This window comes from Elephas maximus, chromosome 2 (assembly GCF_024166365.1).
Source record: "Elephas maximus indicus isolate mEleMax1 chromosome 2, mEleMax1 primary haplotype, whole genome shotgun sequence".
In the NCBI taxonomy this organism is placed as follows: domain Eukaryota; kingdom Metazoa; phylum Chordata; class Mammalia; order Proboscidea; family Elephantidae; genus Elephas; species Elephas maximus.
Genome location: NC_064820.1, coordinates 150,923,107 through 150,943,846, shown reverse-complemented (window position 1 = coordinate 150,943,846; position 20,740 = coordinate 150,923,107). Strand labels below are relative to the sequence as shown.

Below are 20,740 nucleotides of genomic sequence, written 5' to 3'. Positions count from 1 at the left end.
AAACCTCATCTATTCCCAATCTTCTCAGCCTTTCAGGACTGCTTCTTGGGAAGGCTGGCTTCTTTCTGCCAGATTGGGGAGAAGCACTCTGAATGGGGTTCTGTCAAGGCCACAACACCTTTAGCTCAAAAAGGGCTTCGGAGACCGGCCTAGCGACGGTCACTGCACAGCAGACAACAGCGCCCAAGCTCGAGTTTCCGGCAAGGGACGAGCGCCGTTTTTTCTCAGGGCTTCAGTTTCCCTGTCAGTGAAACGCGATCACTTGTCCCTGCTCGCTTCTCAAGAGGAGGCTGAATGTGCTGGTGGTCATCTCTTTCACATGAATAGAAATTTGGAGCTACAGAGTTCCTTCCAGGGTATTTGAAATTGCCAAATCAGACTCGTCCCACCCACTCCCTAAAAGCACCCCTCACCGCCTTGGTGCCACCGGGAGGCCTCAGCCATGGCGGACCTAGACAACGCCTCCCGTTCGACCAGCTCAGCTCTGCTGCGCCTGCGCGGTGGTCTACCGGCGCGCTCTCTCGAGCTCAAGCGCCTGAGCGAGCCCTCCAGCTCCCCGGAGTAGTTGCAGGCGCGCGTGCGCACAGAGGACTCTTCGGGAAGCACTTCACCTGAGATGGGGATTGAACTGCGGTGTTTGCTTCCTACACGGGCTCAGCTCTGGGACAAACCAGGCTTTGGGCCTGGGGTTAATCATAAAAATCGTAGTAATTACAGTCATTGACTGCCTTTAACATTTACTGCCTCTTTTTTTTTTTTTTTTTTTAGTCTTCACTTCCACCTGTTTGAAAGGTAGGTAGGTTTGTATCCGTTTTCAGGCCTGAAGAAACCAAAGCTTTGAGAGGTTAGATAACTTACCTGAAGTCCAGGGCAGGCAAGATCTGCTGGACGCTAAAGCCGGAATTTCAGACTGTAACCCAGGCTGCAGCTTCTACTTGCAGAAACTGGTTATTATTAATCGAGAGCTGTTGCTGGAAATAGCTCCTACTCCCTTTTCCCCCAATATGGCTAAAAAAAAAAAGTTAAAATAGACTGAAAACTAATAAAAAAATTGCCTTTGCCGTGATCATGTAAAAGGTCAGGCTAAAGCAGTAGTCCTTGGGAACCCAGACCCATATCTAGTGCAGAAATTTTGCAAAGATGGTAAGAAGGTTGTATACCAGCTATAGAAAAGGCCAAACAAATTTGCTTGTAAATTAAGACAGCCAAAAGTCCACCACGATATGACAGGAGGGATTCTCATGTTGGTAAAATGAGAAATAATACGGAATTCAATTCAAAGACCCCAGGAGGCTGCCAGCAAGGAACACTGCCAACCTGTTTTGAAAGTACAAAATAGACACTTTTGTTATTTCCCTGGAAGGGATGTAGAGTGATGTTGATAAATGCTGTTTCATGTGCAGATAAAAAACAAACAAGGCCTCACAGTAGTGAGAGTCAAAAACTAGCAATGATAAAAGGAACAGGAGAGGCCTAGCAAAAGGCTAACAGCCATTGGTGAAGTGGCCTGAGAAGAAGAAAGGGCTACTGTGCTAGCTTAAGAATAGTTTATAAAGGATTTGCTCTTTCCTGCACTTGGACTCTTAGATGCTCACTAAATTATGCTTTCCGATGTGACAGATATTTGTGCACACTGAACTTGAAATTGTAGAAAGAAGTACCCAAAATATAGGTATTTGAATTGGCATTAAATATAGGAGTTTATACAGATAACCTCTAGAGACTGTTCTTGTATACCTATTCCCTTGAGCTCCATAGACTCAAAGATCTTGAAGAATTATAGACCTGTTTGGTTAAAACAAAATTACAGTTTCAGAAACAATTCAGTCATGCTTTAAGTTATTGGGGTTGTCTTTGAAGTGCAAACCATGGAAAGAAACGATAGCCTAGTTTCAGGAGGAATTGACCAAGCTGTAAGTGAGCTTCAAGAAGATATGGTTCTAGAAAATACATTGTCGCACTTTTGGAATTTGTTATTCATAGGTTTGCCGAGTGTTGCCTAGTATATATACATATATATAAAACAGGTTTTATTTTAAAGATTTGGATTTCTGCGAAGAGGAAACAGTGTTTTTAAGTATTTTAAATTTTATTCTCTTTTGACATAAAACTGTGGAACAGTCAGATAATCTATACCACGTTAGTATTCCTATAACAAAAACAGGTAAAATAGTATTTAGAAAGCAGTACCAGTAAACCTTATTTCATTACAAGCATTAGAGTGTTGAAAAGGTTGGTAATAGTTCATAACTTGTAATTGTCAGATGTATATGATTTAGATGTTAAAATCCCACATTTTTAGATAATCTACAATTACAAACCCATACACCCAGATTTTTTATAGGCTTTACGAACTAAAGAAGGAAGTATATAGAATGTGCAAGAGTCAAAGGATAAATAATGTTATCAGTATATATTAGTTATATTACCTAATTAAAGCAATAATCTGTTAATACAGCTATGGGTTTATTTCAGAAATTTAATTGACTATATTATTATTGATATAGTTATGTTTTCCAATGTTGGTAAAGTTGTTAAAGTTCTTCACTTTCATAGAGTCCAGATTGAGCTGCTAGACGCTGAAACTCTCCTTCTGGGTTAAAAGCTTGTTTCACATTCAAACCTCTCCCATTGAGTGCTAAATATTTGCTGAAAGTTGGTCGAACACGTAACTGCTTAGGAGCTGGAAGAGTTTGTTTTGGATGGGCTGAAATAGATAAAATAAAAGTTAATTCAGAAAACCCATACTAAACAAATTGGTTGCACTAGATATTTATTATCAGACTGGAAAAAGAAAAGAATCAAAACTGATTCTGTGTGGGAAAAATTCCTCAGATTTCACACTAAGCTGAGATTTGCAGTTCTTGATAATCTTCCTGGTTAAGTCCTTCATAACACCTTGGTTGTTTGAATGACAAGGAGCCCTAGTCGTGCAGTGGTTAAAACGCTTGGCTGCTAGCCAAAAGGTCACCAGTTTGAACTTACCAGCCCCTCTGTGAGTAGGTATCTACTCCACACAGTGGATTTGGTTTAGTTTGTTATAATGACATACCTGTAACATCTAATCTTGTGTTGCACGTGGTCACTCCAGCTTCATTAACTGCAGACACGGTATACCATCCAGCATCTTTCTTGTTTACATCTTTTATCAGTAAAGTAACTCTTCCAGAGTTATCGTGATACAAGCTGAAAAGAAACATTAAAAAAAAAAGAAATTTCAGGAATTTATTTTCTTACGAAAGTTTGTTATGTCTCTGATCTACAGAAAAAAGAAAAAAAAAGTTTGAAAATTCTGAGCCTGTATCTAGACAAACAACTATGGTTTTCTTGAATTAAATGTCCTCCTTTAATCTTGTTTATGTCATTTATTTTCTTAGCCATCTTTCTTTATTGTTAGTAAAACTAGACGAATTTATAAATGCATGCCATTTTTAATGCGTTTTGAAGTATATCTGGATTGACCCAAATAAACTCTATGTAAGTCTAGAAATACTCATCCTACCTTATTCGGTCAGTGTTAAATTGTACCATTTCATTATTTCTTTTCCAGAAAAGCTTTGGTGGAGGTACAGCTGAGATCTGGCATTCTAGTTTCACCGTATCTCCCTCAAAAACTTTTTTGCTCTGCGGTTTGTAGATAAACATTGGTGCTCTTCTGTGTTCTTTTGCTACATATTAAGAAAAAGATTGCAAGTATTTGAAATATTGGGAAAAAAAAGCATTTAATCAAACCAGAGTATTAGGAAGTTTGTACACTGATAAAAATGTTTTGAAAGTAACAAGATTAAAAATCTATTTCAAAACTTTATGCTTTAGATTCAGGTAAAATAACATACAAAGCTATTATTATACCATTCAGAGTTCTAAAACAGTAATGCAGTGATACACTGCATGTATAATCATGTTTCATGCAAAGAATTTGATATCTTCAGTTATCATCTCACAGAGATACAGTATGAGTGGTAGAAAGAGCACCAGATGACTTGGTTTAAGTTCCCTGTTTGCCCTACCAGGTATGCCAAATTGGGAAAAATGTAACTTATTTGAGCCTCAGTTTTATCTATTGTAAAATAATATCTCAGTAGTAGTGACTACTGTATCTACCACACAAGATTATTGTGAGGATCAATTGAGATAGGAATGAAGAGGCATTTTGTAAACTGTAAAGTAATATGTAAATGTCAGTAGTTACTATGATTTTACTTCAGATACCTCAGGGAGAAGAGGAAATGATACTATAGTACTGTATATCTAGCTTTTCTAAAGGAGAAATGATGAGGTTGGACACGTACCTGCCAAGATCTCTTTCAGCTCTAACATTATAGTATTTATGGAGCTGTTGGCGCAAGAAGGTCTTGTCCAAAACTTTTTCTGATTCCCAGCTCAATTGCTTTTCCCTTAAATTGAGGCCCCTCAGTATATCACAGAGTAATTGTAAAGATTTTTCACTGATTTTGGTAGAATACAAACTCAAGAAAATTGTCCGTTCTTTAACTCGATAAAGATTTATATAATAAACAATGAATTATAGCAAAATATCTCTTATGCAATACTCTCTGATTTAAACCATTATAGATGTGATATATTTAAAGTACTTAAATTGGGAAATTTTAAAATAAGATGTCAGTTTATAAGAACTACCCTATTCAAGAAAAATTTGAGACATGAGTTTTTTTTAATTAGAGGTTGGTTTCCTAGTGAAGAGAACACAGTCTAAGGCTAAAAGTTGACATTTACTCTTCAGTTTTAAGCTATGCATAGATTATGACAGTTCTATAAAAACATGAGTCAGATTTGTTATTTTAGGCTGTAGACTAGAGGAATGACTCAACTGAATTTTTCACTTTGGAACCTTACAGTTATGCCTAGAAATGCTTATACTACCTTATTAGGTCTGTCTTATGTTGTACCATTTCTTTATTTCCTTTCAAGAAAGACTTTGGTGGGAGATCTGTCATTGTAGTTTCATTGAGTTTCCCTCAAAAACATGTTTTTTATTTATTTGTTTTTGTTATGTGGTTTATAGATAAAAATTGGTGCTTTTCAGGGTTGCATAGACATTAACCTTAAATACTGAGTCTTCTGAGCTTTTTAAGGTTTTATTTTTTAATGCTACTAGATTTTAAAGAACTCTCAAGAATCTCTCTGAAGGCTTACCAATGACATCCAGCTGCACAGTAAAGGTGGCCTCTCCTGCTCTATTCTTGGCAACACATACATAATCCCCTGTGTCTGAGGTTCTGACCACTTCAAAGAGGAGTGAATGAAAACCCTTCTCAGACACTATCATTTTGTGAAAATCATCTGATTGAACTGGTCTTCCATTTAGATACCATGACACATCAGGAGCTGGAAGTCCACTTACCTAGAAACAAAAACAGAAGTAAATGACAGAATTTTAAATTATAACATTACTAGAACCCGTTTCTCCGTTTATGAATTTTAGCAGTTCAGTATCTGAGTGGGTTTGTGATTAAAAACGCAAAGTTGGAGCTCAAAAATAATTTTTAACAGAACAGAAGGAAATTAAAACCCTTGAAGTTAATATAGTATTTTCATACTATTTCACACCACATCTAGCTCTTTCTCATACAACCTCAGGCTATTTACGATCTTTTAATTACTGTATTTAGAACATTAATATATGTTATATTGGTCTCTGCAAGGACTATGGCGGTCATATGGCTTTTCTTGCTAATACTGACTGCAAATGAAGTCCCAGAGGCACACATATGTGAGGCTTGCTGATCTAATTCTGGTTTATAAATGGCAGTTTGTTAAATGTCTTCACATAAGCTGTAACAATTAAGTCCATAAACTGACTTTTATTTATAAGGAATCTGGAAAAACATTTTACAAAAAAAAAGTCCTTCCCCAAATGAGGATAATAAAAACAGAGGCTCTCCTAAAGTGCTCTTCTAGCTTGAAGAATTCTTCTAGGCCAAGAGAAAGCAGGGCAGCTTGGATTTTTTGATGGAGGAGAATTGGAAATCCTGTTGTTATAACAGCTTCACTTCTATGGAGTATTATTAGATCGTAGGCACTATTGTGGGAGCCCTGGTGGTGCAGTGGTTAAGTGATATGGCTGCTAACAAAAAGGTTGGCAGTTCAAATCCACCAGCTCCTCCCTTGGAAACCTTATGGGGAGGTTCTACTCTGTTCCCTGGGTCGCTGTGGGTCAGAATAGACTTGATGGCAACAGGTTTTTTGGTTTAGGCACTATTGTGAGTACCTTGTACCTATTTACTCAGTTAATCTTCATGACTTTATAAAGTGGGTACATTTATTATTCCCATTTACAGATGAGGAGACAAAATCACAGAGAGGTTAGTAACTTAAGGTTGCAGAGCTGGGAAGTGGCAGAGTCAGGATTCAAACCCAGAGTTTGACTTGGCTCCAGAATTTGTGTTCTTATCTACTGTACATACTGCTTCTCAAGCTATGAAGTAGGAAGATGAAATTTTGCAAAACTTAGTATCCCGTTGTTAATTTTCTCCCAATATTTTTGAAATCTTCTCTTACTTTAAAGTCCATTCTGCAGAATCTTCCTTCTTCAATTGACATATTCTCTGGCACTTGAATGAAACGTGGTGGGTAAAATTTCTCCTGGATTGCATCCTGATCATTCACGTCTCCCCTTGAGGATGATCTACTTCTACAAAATGATTTTAACAATAACTGTGCATAAAAGTTGTCATTGTTCTTCCTTTCATACAAATATAATTTAGCCATCAAATTTGAACCTCCAGTTCTAACACCCAAAAAAAGACCAGACTTACTGGTATAACAGATACTGGAGAAACCCTGAGAGTATGGCTCTTTCACACTCTTTTAACTCAGTACTGAAGTCACTCCTGAGGTTCACCCTTCAGCCAAAGAGTTAGGCCCATAAAACAAAATGAGACTAAAAGGGCAGGGAGAGAGTGTTGACATGTTGTGGAGTTGGCAATGAGTGTCACAAAACAATATGTTTAACCAGAAACGAATTTGCTTTGTAAACCTTCACTTAAAGTACCATTAAAAAAAAAAAAAAAAAGAACCTCCAGAGTCTACTGTTTGATCTGGTAGTATAATAACAATGGAGAAAAGACCTTAGGGCTGTATTTAGCTGTGGGATATTTGATGATTGTTAGAAATTATAGTAATATAGAAACATCTGGTACAAATTAATGCACCTAGATTTCTTTTTAAAAGTGTCACAAATAGACGAAGAAAACAATCTATTCAAACGCAGAGCACTGTTCTTGTGATCTGTTCTTATCACGTGTGCAAAGATTGTATAATTAGAATTGGGTTTCCATGGCCATGGGAAAGTTGTTAAACACAGAAATGTGGTCCTGGTTAATTTGACCAAAACGTTTGAAAACTTCCCCTGAGATAGTTCTGGTAATTAACATAAAAATTTTGTTGTCATCTTGGATATTAGAAAATTCATGTTGTTTTAAAAGTAAGCTTGAGGGCTTTGTAAATATTACATTTTTAAACTGAAAACATTTTAAGTACACAAAAATTTTATTTTTACCTTACTTGTGATGTCGGAACTTGCAGTCGTGCGTGTTCTGAGATGTGCGGCTTGAAATTAAAACAAAGTGAAAACGTTAACATGCAGTTGTTGGCTTGAAATATAGCCGAATTAAGTAGTTGTAGTATAAAGGAACATTTCTGTTTTGTTCTGTGATCTGCTTCTGCATATGTAGTAAAAGATGCATTTGGGCTGTACTTGATAGTTATGGTTAGTTCTGTATATTTAGCTTTTAAGCACTTAAAGTACAGTATACTATCCTACTGCTCTAGCAAGAAAGTCTCAGGAGTAATAGGGACTAATCTTTGGGTATTGATTATTTATGAAAATTAGCCAGAATTTGAATTGATGGTGGTTCATTTTTCAGATGATGACTTCATGACAAAGGGTGACGTGCCCCATGGTATATTTGAAATGGGAGCACAGAGTACAGATTGTCCTTTAGTAAAACAGGAATAGACATGAAGTCACTAGCGTTGGCAGTAGATTCAGGGTATTATGCCTACTGCTCAAAAGTGGCACCGACAGCAGTAAACACACATTGGATTGGAAAATACTTCCCTTTTTAGCTCATGACACAAAACTGATGGACACCATGGAAGATATGTGTAGAGCTATGAAAAAGCTTGGGAAAACAGTATTAATTACTTTCTGCTTAATAAAGGTATATCAGGTTTCAGCAAACATCTTTTAGGGTTTATATCTGAGCACCAGAAAATTTTATTTGAGAATCAAATCAGAAATTAATGAAAACCGTCATGGAATTAATTGATTAAGTATTTATTCAATGACTATTTTGTATATTTCACTGCACTTGGCATAATGGGAGATATGAAGAAGTGGAAAATATAGTCTCTGTCTCCCAAACAACTGAAATATGTCTGTATAGGAACATAGAATATCTGAGTACAAATTATTTATTTTGAGATATATCTATTTAGCTAATGTATTTTGTCATTTTAAAACAGAATCTTATAACTCTTTAACAACAATTTTTGCTAGCCTTAAAGTTCTTTAGGAGTCCCTGGTGGTGCAAGTGGTTAACATGCTTAAGCTGCTAGCCAAAAGGTTGGAGGTTCAAGTCCATCCAGAGGTACCTTGTAAGAAAAGCCTGGCAGTGTACTTCTGAAACATCAACCACTGATAATGCTGTGCAGCATAGCTCTCCTGTGACACACAGGGGGTCGCCGTGAGTTGGAATTGACTCAACAGCAGCTAGTTAAGCAAAATATCAGAACAACTGGACAGTTCGGTGATCAAATCAACTAATTTTTTGGTTAAAAAATAAAATTAATCCAATGAAAACTCAAAATATGCTAATTAAGTGTTTTACTTTTTTCCATAGTGGAGGTGATATTTCAGTTATACCATAGTTTGTTGACATTTTTTGTATTATTTGAGTATAGCGTTTGAAATGTACATTAAAATGTAAGATTTGTCTTTTCTGATTTCATAGTGATATGGTTGCTGTCTTTTTTCTTGGTACTGTAACCTTCATTTTAAAGGTATTAAAAAAATGAATGAGGAAAACAATACAACCTTTCCCTTGGAATCATATATTGTGCACTTATAAGCCATCATTAATAGAATGTTGCTTTGTGTTATTTCTGTCAATAGAGTTAGATTTGTGTCTTATTCTTCTTGTAATCTCCATACGAGTCCAGAGCCCAGCACATAGTAGGGTGCTTCATATTCATATAAATTAGTTGAATGAGTAAATGAATACATGAGATAATCAGTAACCAAGTAGATTAAAGTTCTGTTTTCAGTTTCTGGTTACTTATTCTGATAGACCCTGCTCCATCATTTTTAGAAGGTCTAGTCCCATTAGGGCACTGGGTTTTAGTCCCATTTAGGAAACCCTGTGCTACGGCTGCTAACCAAAGAGTTGGCAGTTCAAATCCGCCAGGCGCTCCTTGGAAACTACGGGGCAGTTCTACTCTGTCCTATAGGGTCGCTATGAGTCGGAATCGACTCGACTCAACGGCGCTGGGTTTAGTCCCATTGAACAGAAACAAGAACTATTTTGAGCTTCCCATACTTGCTTCTTCCCTCTGGTTCCTAGTTTCTTGTAGGCTTGTTGGGAGGGGATGAAAGGTATCCAGAAAAGGGAGACAGAAAGATAGAGCGATAACACTTTGGTCTGCCTGTGCAACTGTACATTTCTCTTTGGGGTTAAGTTTACGTGTTAAAATTGACTTGATTAGGTACAAGCCTGTGGGATACTCACTTTATGCCTTGCTTAAAGTTAATCCCTTCTTAGAAAGAATGCTTTTGTTAATTTTACAGTCATTCTTAGAACCAGTACTCAATAGAGTTTTTTTTTTTTTTAATAAAAAGCAATTTTGGATACAGGAACATGGCAAAAGGAATTGGATATTTCATTAATACTACAAGTATATTTTAAAACATTAAAATGATAAACAGCTTGTAAGAAAAGGTTTGATTACTATGGTTTAGAGTTTCATCTTCTGTTAAAGATTCCCAACTGCAACTCTTTTAATCCAGACATAGTGGAGAGTCCTAGGGCTAATGCACTCCTAAATGTCTAGATTAGTAGCCTTCTGGTGATTTGACTTTTTGATACTTCATATCTAAAAAATACCAGAAAATGGGGTAATTTTTTTTATTTGTCTACATACTGCACCCTGTCCTGGCCCTTATATATCTAATAGAGCATGGAAGGAATTGACTAAATTTAAATGCTGCTTATACACATTTAGAAAATTGAATAAAGAAAAGTGCTCCAACTAGATAAAGATTATTTAATTTACCTGTAGTGAATCTTGTGCCTCATTGTCATTTTGAGCTTGAAATACAGCAGCTGCGTTCTGTGGTCCTAGCAATCTGCGAGCCATCTTCTCCTCATATGTTAGCCGCTTTAAAGAAATGAGTTATTAAGGAGGTAGTTATGAGATCTAGTAAAAGTTGTTTTGTACAGCTCTATCTTAAAAGTACCACTCTAAATCAGAACTCCAAAGAAGTATAATTCTATCTACTGAATTACAGATATTAAAAAAAAAAACAAACAACATTTTTTTTAGTGATACAGCATTTTCCTTTCCTTCTAGTGCCACTTCCCTCACCTATAATAAAGATTCACTTAGGCTTTCTTTTCGCTTCTAGGAAAGTCAGGTATAGTCGCTCTTAAAGAAGGGTCTCCCAAGTAAAGGGAAATTCTCCCTCCTTTTTCTGCATGTTCCAGTCTACTGTGTCTTTAAATATAATACTGCGTGTTCTAACATTTAGAAGTAATTTTACTAAATGAAGACTGAATATTTGTATTAATTTCTAATTGAAAGCAGTGAAATATTAATATATAGGAAAATCTGGCAACAAATATAACAGTATTTGGATTAAAGGCATGTAGTACTGTTGGGATTTTCAAAGATAAGTGACTGTGCAGTAAGTTTTGCATAGTAAGAATGACAGCTATTATTATTTTTCTGTCAATATTATATACCAAAGTATAAAAAGAAGCTGAGTTGTTAGTATTTCCCATTAGTATTTGGCTATCAGACGTATTTATACAAGGGTAATGTTTAAAACCAAAAAATCAAATCATTCAGATTGATTTGCTTCACTCTTTTACTACTGAAAACCAAGAGGTGATTTCATGTAGAGAAATGTAGAATAAGACCCAAATATTTCCTCTTTTTTAGATAATCCTATCCCTTGTTGATTATATGGACCGTAGATCTGTGAGACAGAACATTCTTATTCAGAATAGATTTTATAGCTTAATTGGCTTTTTGTACAAAATAGATATCTTGCGCACTTGATTTCCATTGTGAAGAAGGCTGTCCTTGCATTTCAGCTTTCTTTCCAAATCTTGAATCAAAGCTTCTTTTGATCCTTGTATTTCGTGGTCAGGAGTCCTTGGTGTGGGCTTAGCATTTACAGGTTGTTGATAGCTTTAAAAACGAGAAAGAAAAGATTTTTTTTTTTTTAAAGGAATGTCTTTAAAGTAAGATATGGTATGTAAAATAGCATTGGCCTCATTTTGTATATCATTTTTAGATAGATTTTAGTTATTAGTTACTACTAGTTTACTAGTGTTATTAAAAAAAAAAAAAAAAAAAAATTGCCCTGATAGCAGCCAAGAAGGATTTTATAGGAATGATTACCAGCTTTTTTTCTCTTCTAAATCTCGGCAAATGAAAATTAAGTGGCAGGAGGAAGAATTTAGGTTAGGCATAAGTAGAATGTCCTTTGAAGATCTTCCCTAAAGAATGTGAGAGTAAATGATAGTCTACCTAATGGCAGTTTGAGAACTCTTCCAATCTTACAGATGAATGTCATAAATTTGATTTATAGGTGTGCTGGAGCTCACATGGGCTTTAGAGAGTTAATTTTTAGCATTTCTTCTCAGCTCCCTGTGATCTCATGTTGACAGCTTGAAATTGGCAGTGGTAGAGGCATTTATACCAGGAAAGTCAGTAAATGCCACAAATCATGGCTCCTTCCTCCAGAGCTGATTGCTAAAATTTTATCACCCCACCAGTGGTACTTAGTGAATATTCTGTTGCTTTGAATGGAGTCTACAGTTTACACAGTCTGTGGTTTTCCTATTAATTTCATGTTATTCTAGAAAATTCAAGAATTGTACATCATAAATAAGTTAAATAACAAATAACTTCTAAAGTAATTACAGTTTCTTCAATATTGCTGAATTGATTTTAAGGGAAAGAAAGGAATGATTAGAGGGGGAAGGAGAAAAAAAATGTAAACTGCAAAAGGGGATTTGGAACAAAAAGAAGGCAAATTTGAATAGTAATCGGAGAGTTTGGTTCAAGTCTTTATTCTAAATTCTGATCCTAAATTTTCTTCTAAAGTGTTCTTGCCCTTCCCAGCATTCCCATCTTTATTCTGATAGAGAGCAGGGATGGTATTAATGAGCCCTGTATTTTTAGATCTGTTAGGCGACTCACACTTTTCACAGTGCTTTGTTCAGTTTCTACCTAGTTTATTCTGGGGCCCTGAAGGTGCTAGCTTATATCAATCAGTTTAATGTGAGAAACTTGGACACTGCCCTCAATGAATGTGTTACCATTATCATAATAAATGTTCTCCAGTTATCCAGACAAGGCAGCCTTCATCTGGTCTTTGACGTGTTCCTATTCAAATATTCTCCATGATCATTGAAAGGACTTGTGAGCTAAGTGGAAATGTATCTTCTCTGAGTGGAGTCAGATGTTTTTGCTTGTTTTGGGAACTTGGTTAGTAATCACTAGATTGTAAATATGCCAAAAGAAAAAGGATGTCTTATTACTCATTGTTGTATTTTCTATATCCACTAACACAAAGCCTGGTGATAGGAGATACTCACTATATGTTAAGTATAAATGAATGAATGTTTTTTCATTGTATTCAAGATGCTCCGTATTAGAAGTTGATGATACACATTTCCCCTCCTACCGTTTTAGGTCTGCCAAACCAAGGCCAAACCTATTGCTGTCGAGTCAATTTGACTCATAGTGACCCTATAGGACAGAGTAGAACTGTCCCATAGGGTTTCCAAGGCTATGATTTTTACAAAAGCAGAGTGCCACATCTTTCTCCTGCTGAGCGACTGGTGGGTTTGAGCCACCAACCTTTCAGTTAGCAGCTGAGTGATTAAATACTGTGCCACCAGGGTTTCTTAGGGCTCTTTAGGTCTGCAAAAAACCCAAATCCATTACCATCAAGTCCATTCCAACTCATACCAATTTTACAGAACAGAGTAGAACTGCCCCATAGGGTTTCCAAGGCTCTAAATCTTTACAGAAGCAGACTGCCACATCTTACTCTCAAGGAGCCGCTGGTGGGTTCAAACCTCAGATTTTCAATTATCAACCGAGTGCTTAACCACTGCACTACCAGGGCTCCTGCATTAGGTCTGCAAGTTTCTCTATGTTAATCCTTAATTAAAGTTTGATTTGTCCAATTAAGTAAACAATTAAACCAAGTGTTTAAGTAGTGAGCTTTTTTTTTTTTTTTTTCCTTCCTAACATTGAATTCTCAGGTCAAAGTGGCAAAATTCCTTTGGGCTTATGTATCTCGTATTTCTCCAACTGTATGAAGTTATAATAGCCTTATTGTTTTTTTTTTCCCCACACCAGGCTGCCATCTTTATGAAAGTTACGCATTTGTTAAAGTAAATTAGCATTAAATAATTTTTTCAGACGGTCATAATATGAGAAGTTCTGAAAGATTATCATAACCAAGCCTATTTTACTTGCACATTGCTTTACAGGTCTTTATTTTTTCTGTCATTAATTATCCAAATCCTTGATTTTGTTACAGATAGAAAACTGAATCACTGAGCAGGTACGGTACTTACTGAATGCCACACAACAAGCTTTTGGAAAAGGAATAATTAGCATTAAAAGAGTTTCCCTCAATTTCCAGTCTTTGGTTCGATCAGTTGAATAAATGCTTGTCTAAGGGCTTTCTACCGAGGAAAAGCTAAATAAAGCTTTCAAACTTCTCTAGGTCGGGATCAAAGGATTATTTTAGAAGACAGGGCAAAGTTAAGCCCATCATTACAATGAAGGAGTTGTGCACAAATGTTCAAAGGGCCAGAGCTTTTCACCCTGTACAGCTGGACATGGAACGGGTATCAAGTGGCTATGGGAAGATTAAAAAAGTTATCTATAGTTGCTGAAAATGGAACAGCTAAAGCTGAATCTTTGATCTCTGGTTTGGGGACCTCCTATGCTTTATTTCTTATCCTCTCTACTTTTTCTTTCTTCTTAGGTCTGTGCACAAAGCTAGGTATGTGTTTGAGGCTCACTAAATACTTGTTTGATAGCTTTATTTTCTGGGTAGGTATTTAGAATAGAATTGAAAGACTTTGCTAATAAAAATATTATAATCAGAAAAGGTCGTTTTAAATGGAAAAAAGCTCATTATAGGAAACTTGGAAATAATAGGAAGCTTGATGGAAAGTGGTCATCTAGGTAGAGTGTACCTGGAAAAATCTCTGATGTGTAATAATGGTATAATGCGGATTTGGAAGAGAAGAGAGAATGGGTTCTAAATCCTTTAAGGCATTCTTTTAAAATATTAGGTCAAACCTATGAGATTGCCATTTTTGTAGTCAGTTGACTCTCAGCCACTTTAAATGGTTCAACCTACTATCTATAGAATTCTGACAAATGTTTTTGGCTTTCCTGATTTTTAAAAATATTGGCGAAGTTTCTTTGCAAGTTGAATTGTTAACGCCAGCTAAGTGTCCAGAGTTGTTGCCAGTAGAATTTTTAGAAAAATTAACTTAAAGAAGACCAAGAAATTATCAAGAATTTCGGGGAATCTGTCAATCCTGCAACAAAACATATTTCATCAGTTTGTGAGGTGCCTCTGATTTAATTCTCTGATGTTCTAGCCAAGCCAAGGAATAGGAAAACTGATAGCCCTAAGTTTGCGTAAGTACAAAGTATTCAGTCCATGTTTTAAAAAAAGCACAACCACTATGTCCTTCATATCAGGTTCTCCTAGGACAGTTTTAGAGTTGTGGAAATAGTACAAGCTTGCATAAGACTGCAGGTATTCTTCCCTGTGTTTAGATCAGCCCAGCCAGTGTGAACAGTGTGGTTTTAATTACCAAAGGAAACCTTAAGGTCATGAGTCTTCATCTACTCAAGTCTGCTTATCATAGTGAGGAACATTCATACACTTTAATGCCTGAATCCCAGATTTTTTTTTTTTAGTCAAGTGGATCAGAGGGGAAAATGGATAGGAAGAAAAGACTAACACAGAAGAAACTCAATAGTCTCTACTTATGTGAGAGGAAATCCTAGCTGAAGAAGAGCAAACAGGTGTTCTTCATCTCAGCTGAGCCCAGAACCAGAGGAATTAAATTTGTAGCATAAGGAACTTAGCTTAGAACCAGTTCTCTATTCTTGAATGTGTTAGAAATCATTTTTTTTAAGATGAAAAATAATAAGTAATTGGATGTAGTAAGAAGTTATTTGAGTTCAACTCAGCCTGAACACTGGAACAATGAGTCAAATGGCCCTTCACTGCCAGTACCCTCATTCAAGGTGTTCTTGGAGAATTACAGAATGAGACCGTGAGGTCACATTGCCTTTTTAGATAGTGAAGAATGAACTGCAGCATACCACCAAAACTCAGATATAAGCTCACTATACATGCAAGTGTATATCCACATATATATTTTTAGAAACTCACTTACTTGGAGTCCACAGTGGAAGGTATTTTTCTGCTACTGTAATCAGGCTGTGATGGTAATACGGAGCTGAGGAAGCTGGCTGGGGACTGGTTATAGGTGGCTGCAACCCTTTGGCCTGGGTTAGAGCTAGTGAGCTGCTGGGAAGAAGCAGGGAAGGCTGAGGAGGACATGGTGATGTGAGAGCTCACTGTTGAGGAAGTAGAATATCTTTGCTCTGTGCACTGGCGGGGTTGGATGGTAATGGAAGACTGTTTGGTCTGGCTAGAGAAGCTGGCAGTTTCTGATCCAGGAGGCTGCAGTCTGGAGCCACATGGGTTTTGGGACTGGATGAAGTGTTTTGGACGTTCATAGTTAAACATGTTTAGCTGGTATATGGAAGATGAAGGCAAGTTATTAGTATAGAGATTTGCTCCTGGAGGGGTGAGGTCCTGAATTTGGGGCTGCAAGCCTGGAATTACGGAAGGTCGCAAGGAATCAGAAGCAACCTTGGTCTGCCCCTCCTTGTTGAGATCCTGGGAATACTTTGATTCTGGCTTTGATGGATTGGGCTTCTCTTGAAGAATATTGTTCCTTCAAAAGGAGAATATGATTAATGTAAGCCACGATATTTGTTTAAACAACAATACTGTTTATCATCTTTTGGAGCTTATATGCTTTTAAGGTAGCCTTAAGGTGGAACTTTCTTGGCTTCTAGGCTTCTCCTTCCTTTATCTCTGTCTTTGCACAAAATGACTTTTTCCCTTAGAATAAGAAAAAGGATTCAGTAATGTTTGTCCCCGTGTGATTCTTAAGAAAGCATGCTCAGGGACTTCAAGGTGTAGGAATGCAAAGTGGAATTTTCCAAGTGATTATTATGAAAAGAAATTCTGTGATGTTACTCAGTTTGATAGTTTAATAGTCTCATGATTAGCTTTTGCCCAGAGGCCGTAGTTTCATTAGCCAGAGAAATTTTATGATTTAAAATTAATAGCAGTTAAATAACATTTCAGTTTTCATTCAGTCTGAACTTTTCCACTCATCAAAACAGGTTAATAGACCTGATATATCAATTAATTCACGTCTTGATGATCTGTGTTGAATAAAATCTTGGTAAAACAAGGAAAGCAATATTCTTCTGTAAAGAACATTGCTTTAATGTCCATATTTATTCCTTCACTTTTTCACAGTTTCGCAAAATAGAGTGAACGACTACAATTTACTGTCGTCAGCTTCGAGTGGAATCTTTTTATTATACAATTCACTGTCTCTTTATTGTGCCTGAATTCCAGATCGACCATAGTACCAAGCTAGATGATAAATTAGGAGTGTGAGCATGTATGTGTCTGTGTTACTGACTGTATTCCAGAGCCATTTGTAAACTTATTCTGAAATTTTTAGATTATACTTTCTAGTTATAAGTTTTGATGTTCTCTTACTTAGTTTTATTTTTTATTATTTTACCTACTTAGTATGTAGTTTAGACTAATTTCAAGATTATTATTAGCTCCTCTTTTACTTTTGAAATGGCAAATGGGAAGTACAGAAGCAAGGTAACCCTGAAGTTAACCCATACCTTACCAAGAAAGGGAGGGTGACATTTGTCTCTCAGTGAACTCTGCAGTGGCCTTCCTGCCTTCCTACAGGGGATCCCTGTCATTCCTTACATGAATAATTTGCCACTAAAATCAGCCTTTAAGGATTATGTTCGCCCCTGATTTCTTTCATTAGTATTGCCAGGGCTCCATGGTAAACCTAAGTAGGACTATGTATGTATAGACTTACACACAAAGACTAGCCATATAAATTATTGTAACACTGGTCCTGTCTTCATTCAAAATATCAAGTAATTTGGTTAAAAATACATTTAGTTTGTTTTGTACAATATAAATCAACACTGAGTTAATGATAAATCAAAATTTTAACTAATAAAATTAACCAAATTGTTTTAATCAAGTCTTGTAATCTTTAAGGGTTCTATCTCGAAGAAAATATCATTGTTAATAGAACTTTTCCAGATCCAAACAACTTCATCCTAGGGTTGTGTATGTATTTTTGAGTCAAATTAAAACTAGCACTTACAGGAAAGAACAAAAGTACAAACAGCCAAGAGAAAAACTCCAATGGGAGAGAAAAAAAGCATGCTTAAAAAGTTATGTATTCCCTAATTTCAAGTTTATTGATATAAGTACCTTGAACCAGAGTGCATTTCAGTAATGACCTACATTAGGCTTTTAAATTGTTGGGGAAAAACATCCAGAAGGGGGCTTTAACGAGATCTTCTCAAAAAAGACTATATTTCAAGACAGGTAATTTTATAACCATGAGTTGTATTCATTCCATTGCAGAAGTAAATCTGGAGTTTGGTTCTTAAATTCCTTTCTGGGCAGGTGAATTATTCAGACTATTTCAAATGGCAAAAAATAATCTGTTTAAGAAATATTAAATATTTTCCAGAATGATTTCCCATTTTTTCTTTATATATATGTTCAGAATGTCAACTATCTTGTACATTTTGGTATTGGCCTCTATAATTAACAATTACTAATATATTTTAAAGCCAATTAAAAGCACAGTCTTTCAACATTTCATTTCATTCATATTTCAATGAAATTTTATACAGACATTTACATAGGTAACTTTAAAAGGCTTTTCTTTATGCTTAGTACTGTACAACAACTCAATTCTGTAATAGATTCTATAATATGGCAGTATCATTTTATTCCAAATTATATTGCATAAATTTCAAAGGTTTTATAAAGGACTACCCAGTCTGCTATTAAAAAAATCTTAGACTTTTTTTTTTTTCCTATCTCTAATATAACACAGACTTACAAAAAAACTGAGAGGATATTTTGAAGCCATAGGGCATCACCACATTGCGTGAGATCATTTGCAAGGAAAAATGATGATTTAAAAATAATGACACACAGCTACCTTTTCCTCTACCCTTTCTATAATGATTTCAAGTTTCAGTGGAATGAATAAGTCATTTTCTCTTCAGATCTTTGTATAATATTACGATGTTGTGGCTTTCAAACTGTTTATCGGAAGATCACCTTTGAATACACCCCTCTGATTTGGGGGTGAAAAAAACAACCCAAACCCAAAACTGTAGTAAGAATAAAGAAGACACTTACCCGTAGTTCCAGAGGGTGCCAGCTGGGTTTTACCCACTATCAAAGGGAAGGAAAAGGCATCCCCTTCCCTCACAGCCTAATCTAGTGGCTCTGTGCTTAGTATTATAGCACCACTGACTTTTATCAGCTGCCAGACGGTGACATCTGATGTGCTTGCTTGTCCATCTACCTATGCTGGCATGTCAAAGTAAGAGTCCACAATCTAAACAATATCTCAGATGTCTTAGTGATATTTAGGGAGTGGGATTACACGGGCTTCTTTTCCAGGCCTCTTTATTTTAGGCATGAATTTGACTATGAGCTTTAGTGAGCTTATGTAGGGGGAAGTGTAGTGAATTGGGAAGCGGGGAAAAGTAAAAAGAAAACTTTCAATTTCCTTATTGTGGTGGGTGCTTTGAATTGTCCCTGTTGAAGAGAGAAGAACTAAAAGAGAAATTATCAGTGTTCTAAGACTGAAGTGCTTCTATCTAGAAAGACTCTTCCAGAGATAAGGCCGGTAATGAATGAGCTCCAAATTGATTGTATTGAATAACCCTTCATCTGATGATTTTTTTTTTGTGTGTCTTGCCAAATAAGAGTGGGGGCAGAGTGGAATTTAAGTAGTTTGTTCCAAGAAATGATGTGTGGTCTGGACAAAGGCAAGAGAGCAGTGTCATATTGATATGTCATTGGAAAGGTAGGGAGGTGGAAACACATGATTTGTTTCATTTTAGCGAGTTTTCTGACTCTGTATCACATATGCCCCCTCGACTCAGTACTTTTACTCTAAAGGAGCTTTGAAACACTTAAAAAACAACCAACTAAATGAGCAATCTATACAATTAGGGCTCTGTCTGTCAAAGAGCTTTCGTCTCCTTTCACTCCTAACAGTTGTACAGTTTCCTTTCTCTTTTTGCCATGGAGACCACCTTGGTATTTAGGTTTTCACTTTTGTGTAGGGAGATAAATAATTACAGAGGAAGAAACCTTCAAAGAACAAAAGAAGTGGTGGAGTGGAGTGGGTGGTGTGAGAGTCAGGCCAAATGAGTGGAATTATCCGCATTTAGTGGCTTCAATTTTGGTATGATTCTGTTGTGTAAAGTGTATCTATTTTTTCCCCTCCCTCATGGGTACCCCAATTTTGATTGAATTACCACATACATTAGGCTCCAAAATGTAGATGTTTGAACACATCTGAGCCATATCAAATTCTTCACAACCGACTTTGTAGCTGTGCCATCCGTTGGTGTTCAGAGAAAATTTGACAGCTGCCCACTGGGCACACAGCCATTACGTACGTAGTAGAAAAAGTGTACTAGACTTGGTGAGTAGGTGGTTGCTGACAAAATCTTATTTCAGGAGTCCCCCAAAATATTTCTCCACATCTGCTCACTGATATCTCAAATTCCATTAATAGGAACAAAACCTTTCTATCCAAATTAGAATTCCTTATAGACTTAAAATGCAAATGCAAAGGACATAATTAAAAATAAAAAGAATAGCCAACACATATAGCACTTACTGTGAGCAAGACACTATTCTAAGCATTTTAGATGTGATATATGTGACTGATATTTGGTTCTTTTCCGAGAACAGGGTTTAATTAAGGCAAGGAAGAGGGAAGATTAGATTTGAGGTCCCTTTGTACGTGAAAGTTTCAGATATGCCCCACTGGCCAAGTAGGGAAGATGTCCAGGACAAACTGGTAAATCTCCAGTTTTCCCTAGAACAGGTTCTAAAGGTACCACAGTTGAGGAAGAATTTTAGTTCCATTTATTCTTTGTCCTTTAAGCTTTGCCTCTTCTTTTCCCTAGGCTTTTTTAAGACATAGCATCAGTTGCAGTGTGATAGCTCCATGGTGCATCAAGACGAGGTTTTCACTACAATAAGGGGATCATAGGATAACTTAGGAAAGCTAAGTAGGTTCTCTTTTATGACCCTATTCCCAGT

At 36.3% G+C, this 20,740-nt stretch overlaps 2 protein-coding genes and 1 long non-coding RNA gene across 8 annotated transcripts in view; 1 reads left to right on the top strand and 2 right to left on the bottom strand.

Moving 5' to 3' along the window:
- The window catches only part of PKD2L2 (polycystin 2 like 2, transient receptor potential cation channel), a 55,238-nt gene extending 54,794 nt beyond the window's left edge, over positions 1 to 444 (bottom strand). For all 5 annotated transcript variants that reach the window (XM_049873719.1, XM_049873717.1, XM_049873716.1 and 2 more), the window contains exon 1: positions 414 to 444. In XM_049873719.1, the coding sequence (XP_049729676.1) occupies positions 414 to 444 (31 nt within the window). The remainder of the gene's footprint in view (positions 1 to 413) is intronic.
- Positions 445 to 610: 166 nt separating this feature from the next.
- LOC126069996 (uncharacterized) overlaps positions 611 to 20,740 on the top strand; it is a 136,751-nt gene continuing 116,621 nt past the window's right edge. The window contains exon 1 of the long non-coding RNA XR_007516102.1: positions 611 to 792. This is a non-coding gene — a long non-coding RNA (uncharacterized LOC126069996). The remainder of the gene's footprint in view (positions 793 to 20,740) is intronic.
- MYOT (myotilin) lies at positions 2,296 to 18,935 on the bottom strand. Of its 2 annotated transcripts, none has more exons than XM_049873723.1 (9): positions 18,812 to 18,935; positions 11,301 to 11,436; positions 10,297 to 10,401; positions 7,523 to 7,572; positions 6,523 to 6,655; positions 5,158 to 5,365; positions 3,503 to 3,668; positions 3,053 to 3,186; positions 2,296 to 2,707 (listed from the first exon to the last, which is right to left on the bottom strand). In XM_049873723.1, the coding sequence occupies exons 3-9, from the start codon at positions 10,378 to 10,380 to the stop codon at positions 2,535 to 2,537; spliced, it is 948 nt and encodes a 315-aa protein (XP_049729680.1). In that variant the 5' UTR covers positions 10,381 to 10,401; positions 11,301 to 11,436; positions 18,812 to 18,935; the 3' UTR covers positions 2,296 to 2,534. The 2 variants fall into 2 exon arrangements, with proteins under 2 accessions (XP_049729680.1, XP_049729679.1); XM_049873722.1 differs by lacking the exon at positions 18,812 to 18,935 and adding an exon at positions 15,699 to 16,253.

Excerpts from the sequence above, each read along its gene's own strand:
- MYOT (XM_049873722.1), bottom strand. The coding sequence starts at position 16,054 with ATGTTTAACTATGAACGTCCAAAACACTTCATCCAGTCCCAAAACCCA. Across the intron at positions 11,437-15,698 it reads CCTTCCACTGTGGACTCCAA|CTATCAACAACCTGTAAATG; the intron begins GTAAGTGAGTTT and ends TCGTTTTTAAAG. Across the intron at positions 5,366-6,522 it reads TCTGCAGAATGGACTTTAAA|GTAAGTGGACTTCCAGCTCC; the intron begins GTAAGAGAAGAT and ends TTTTGTTTCTAG.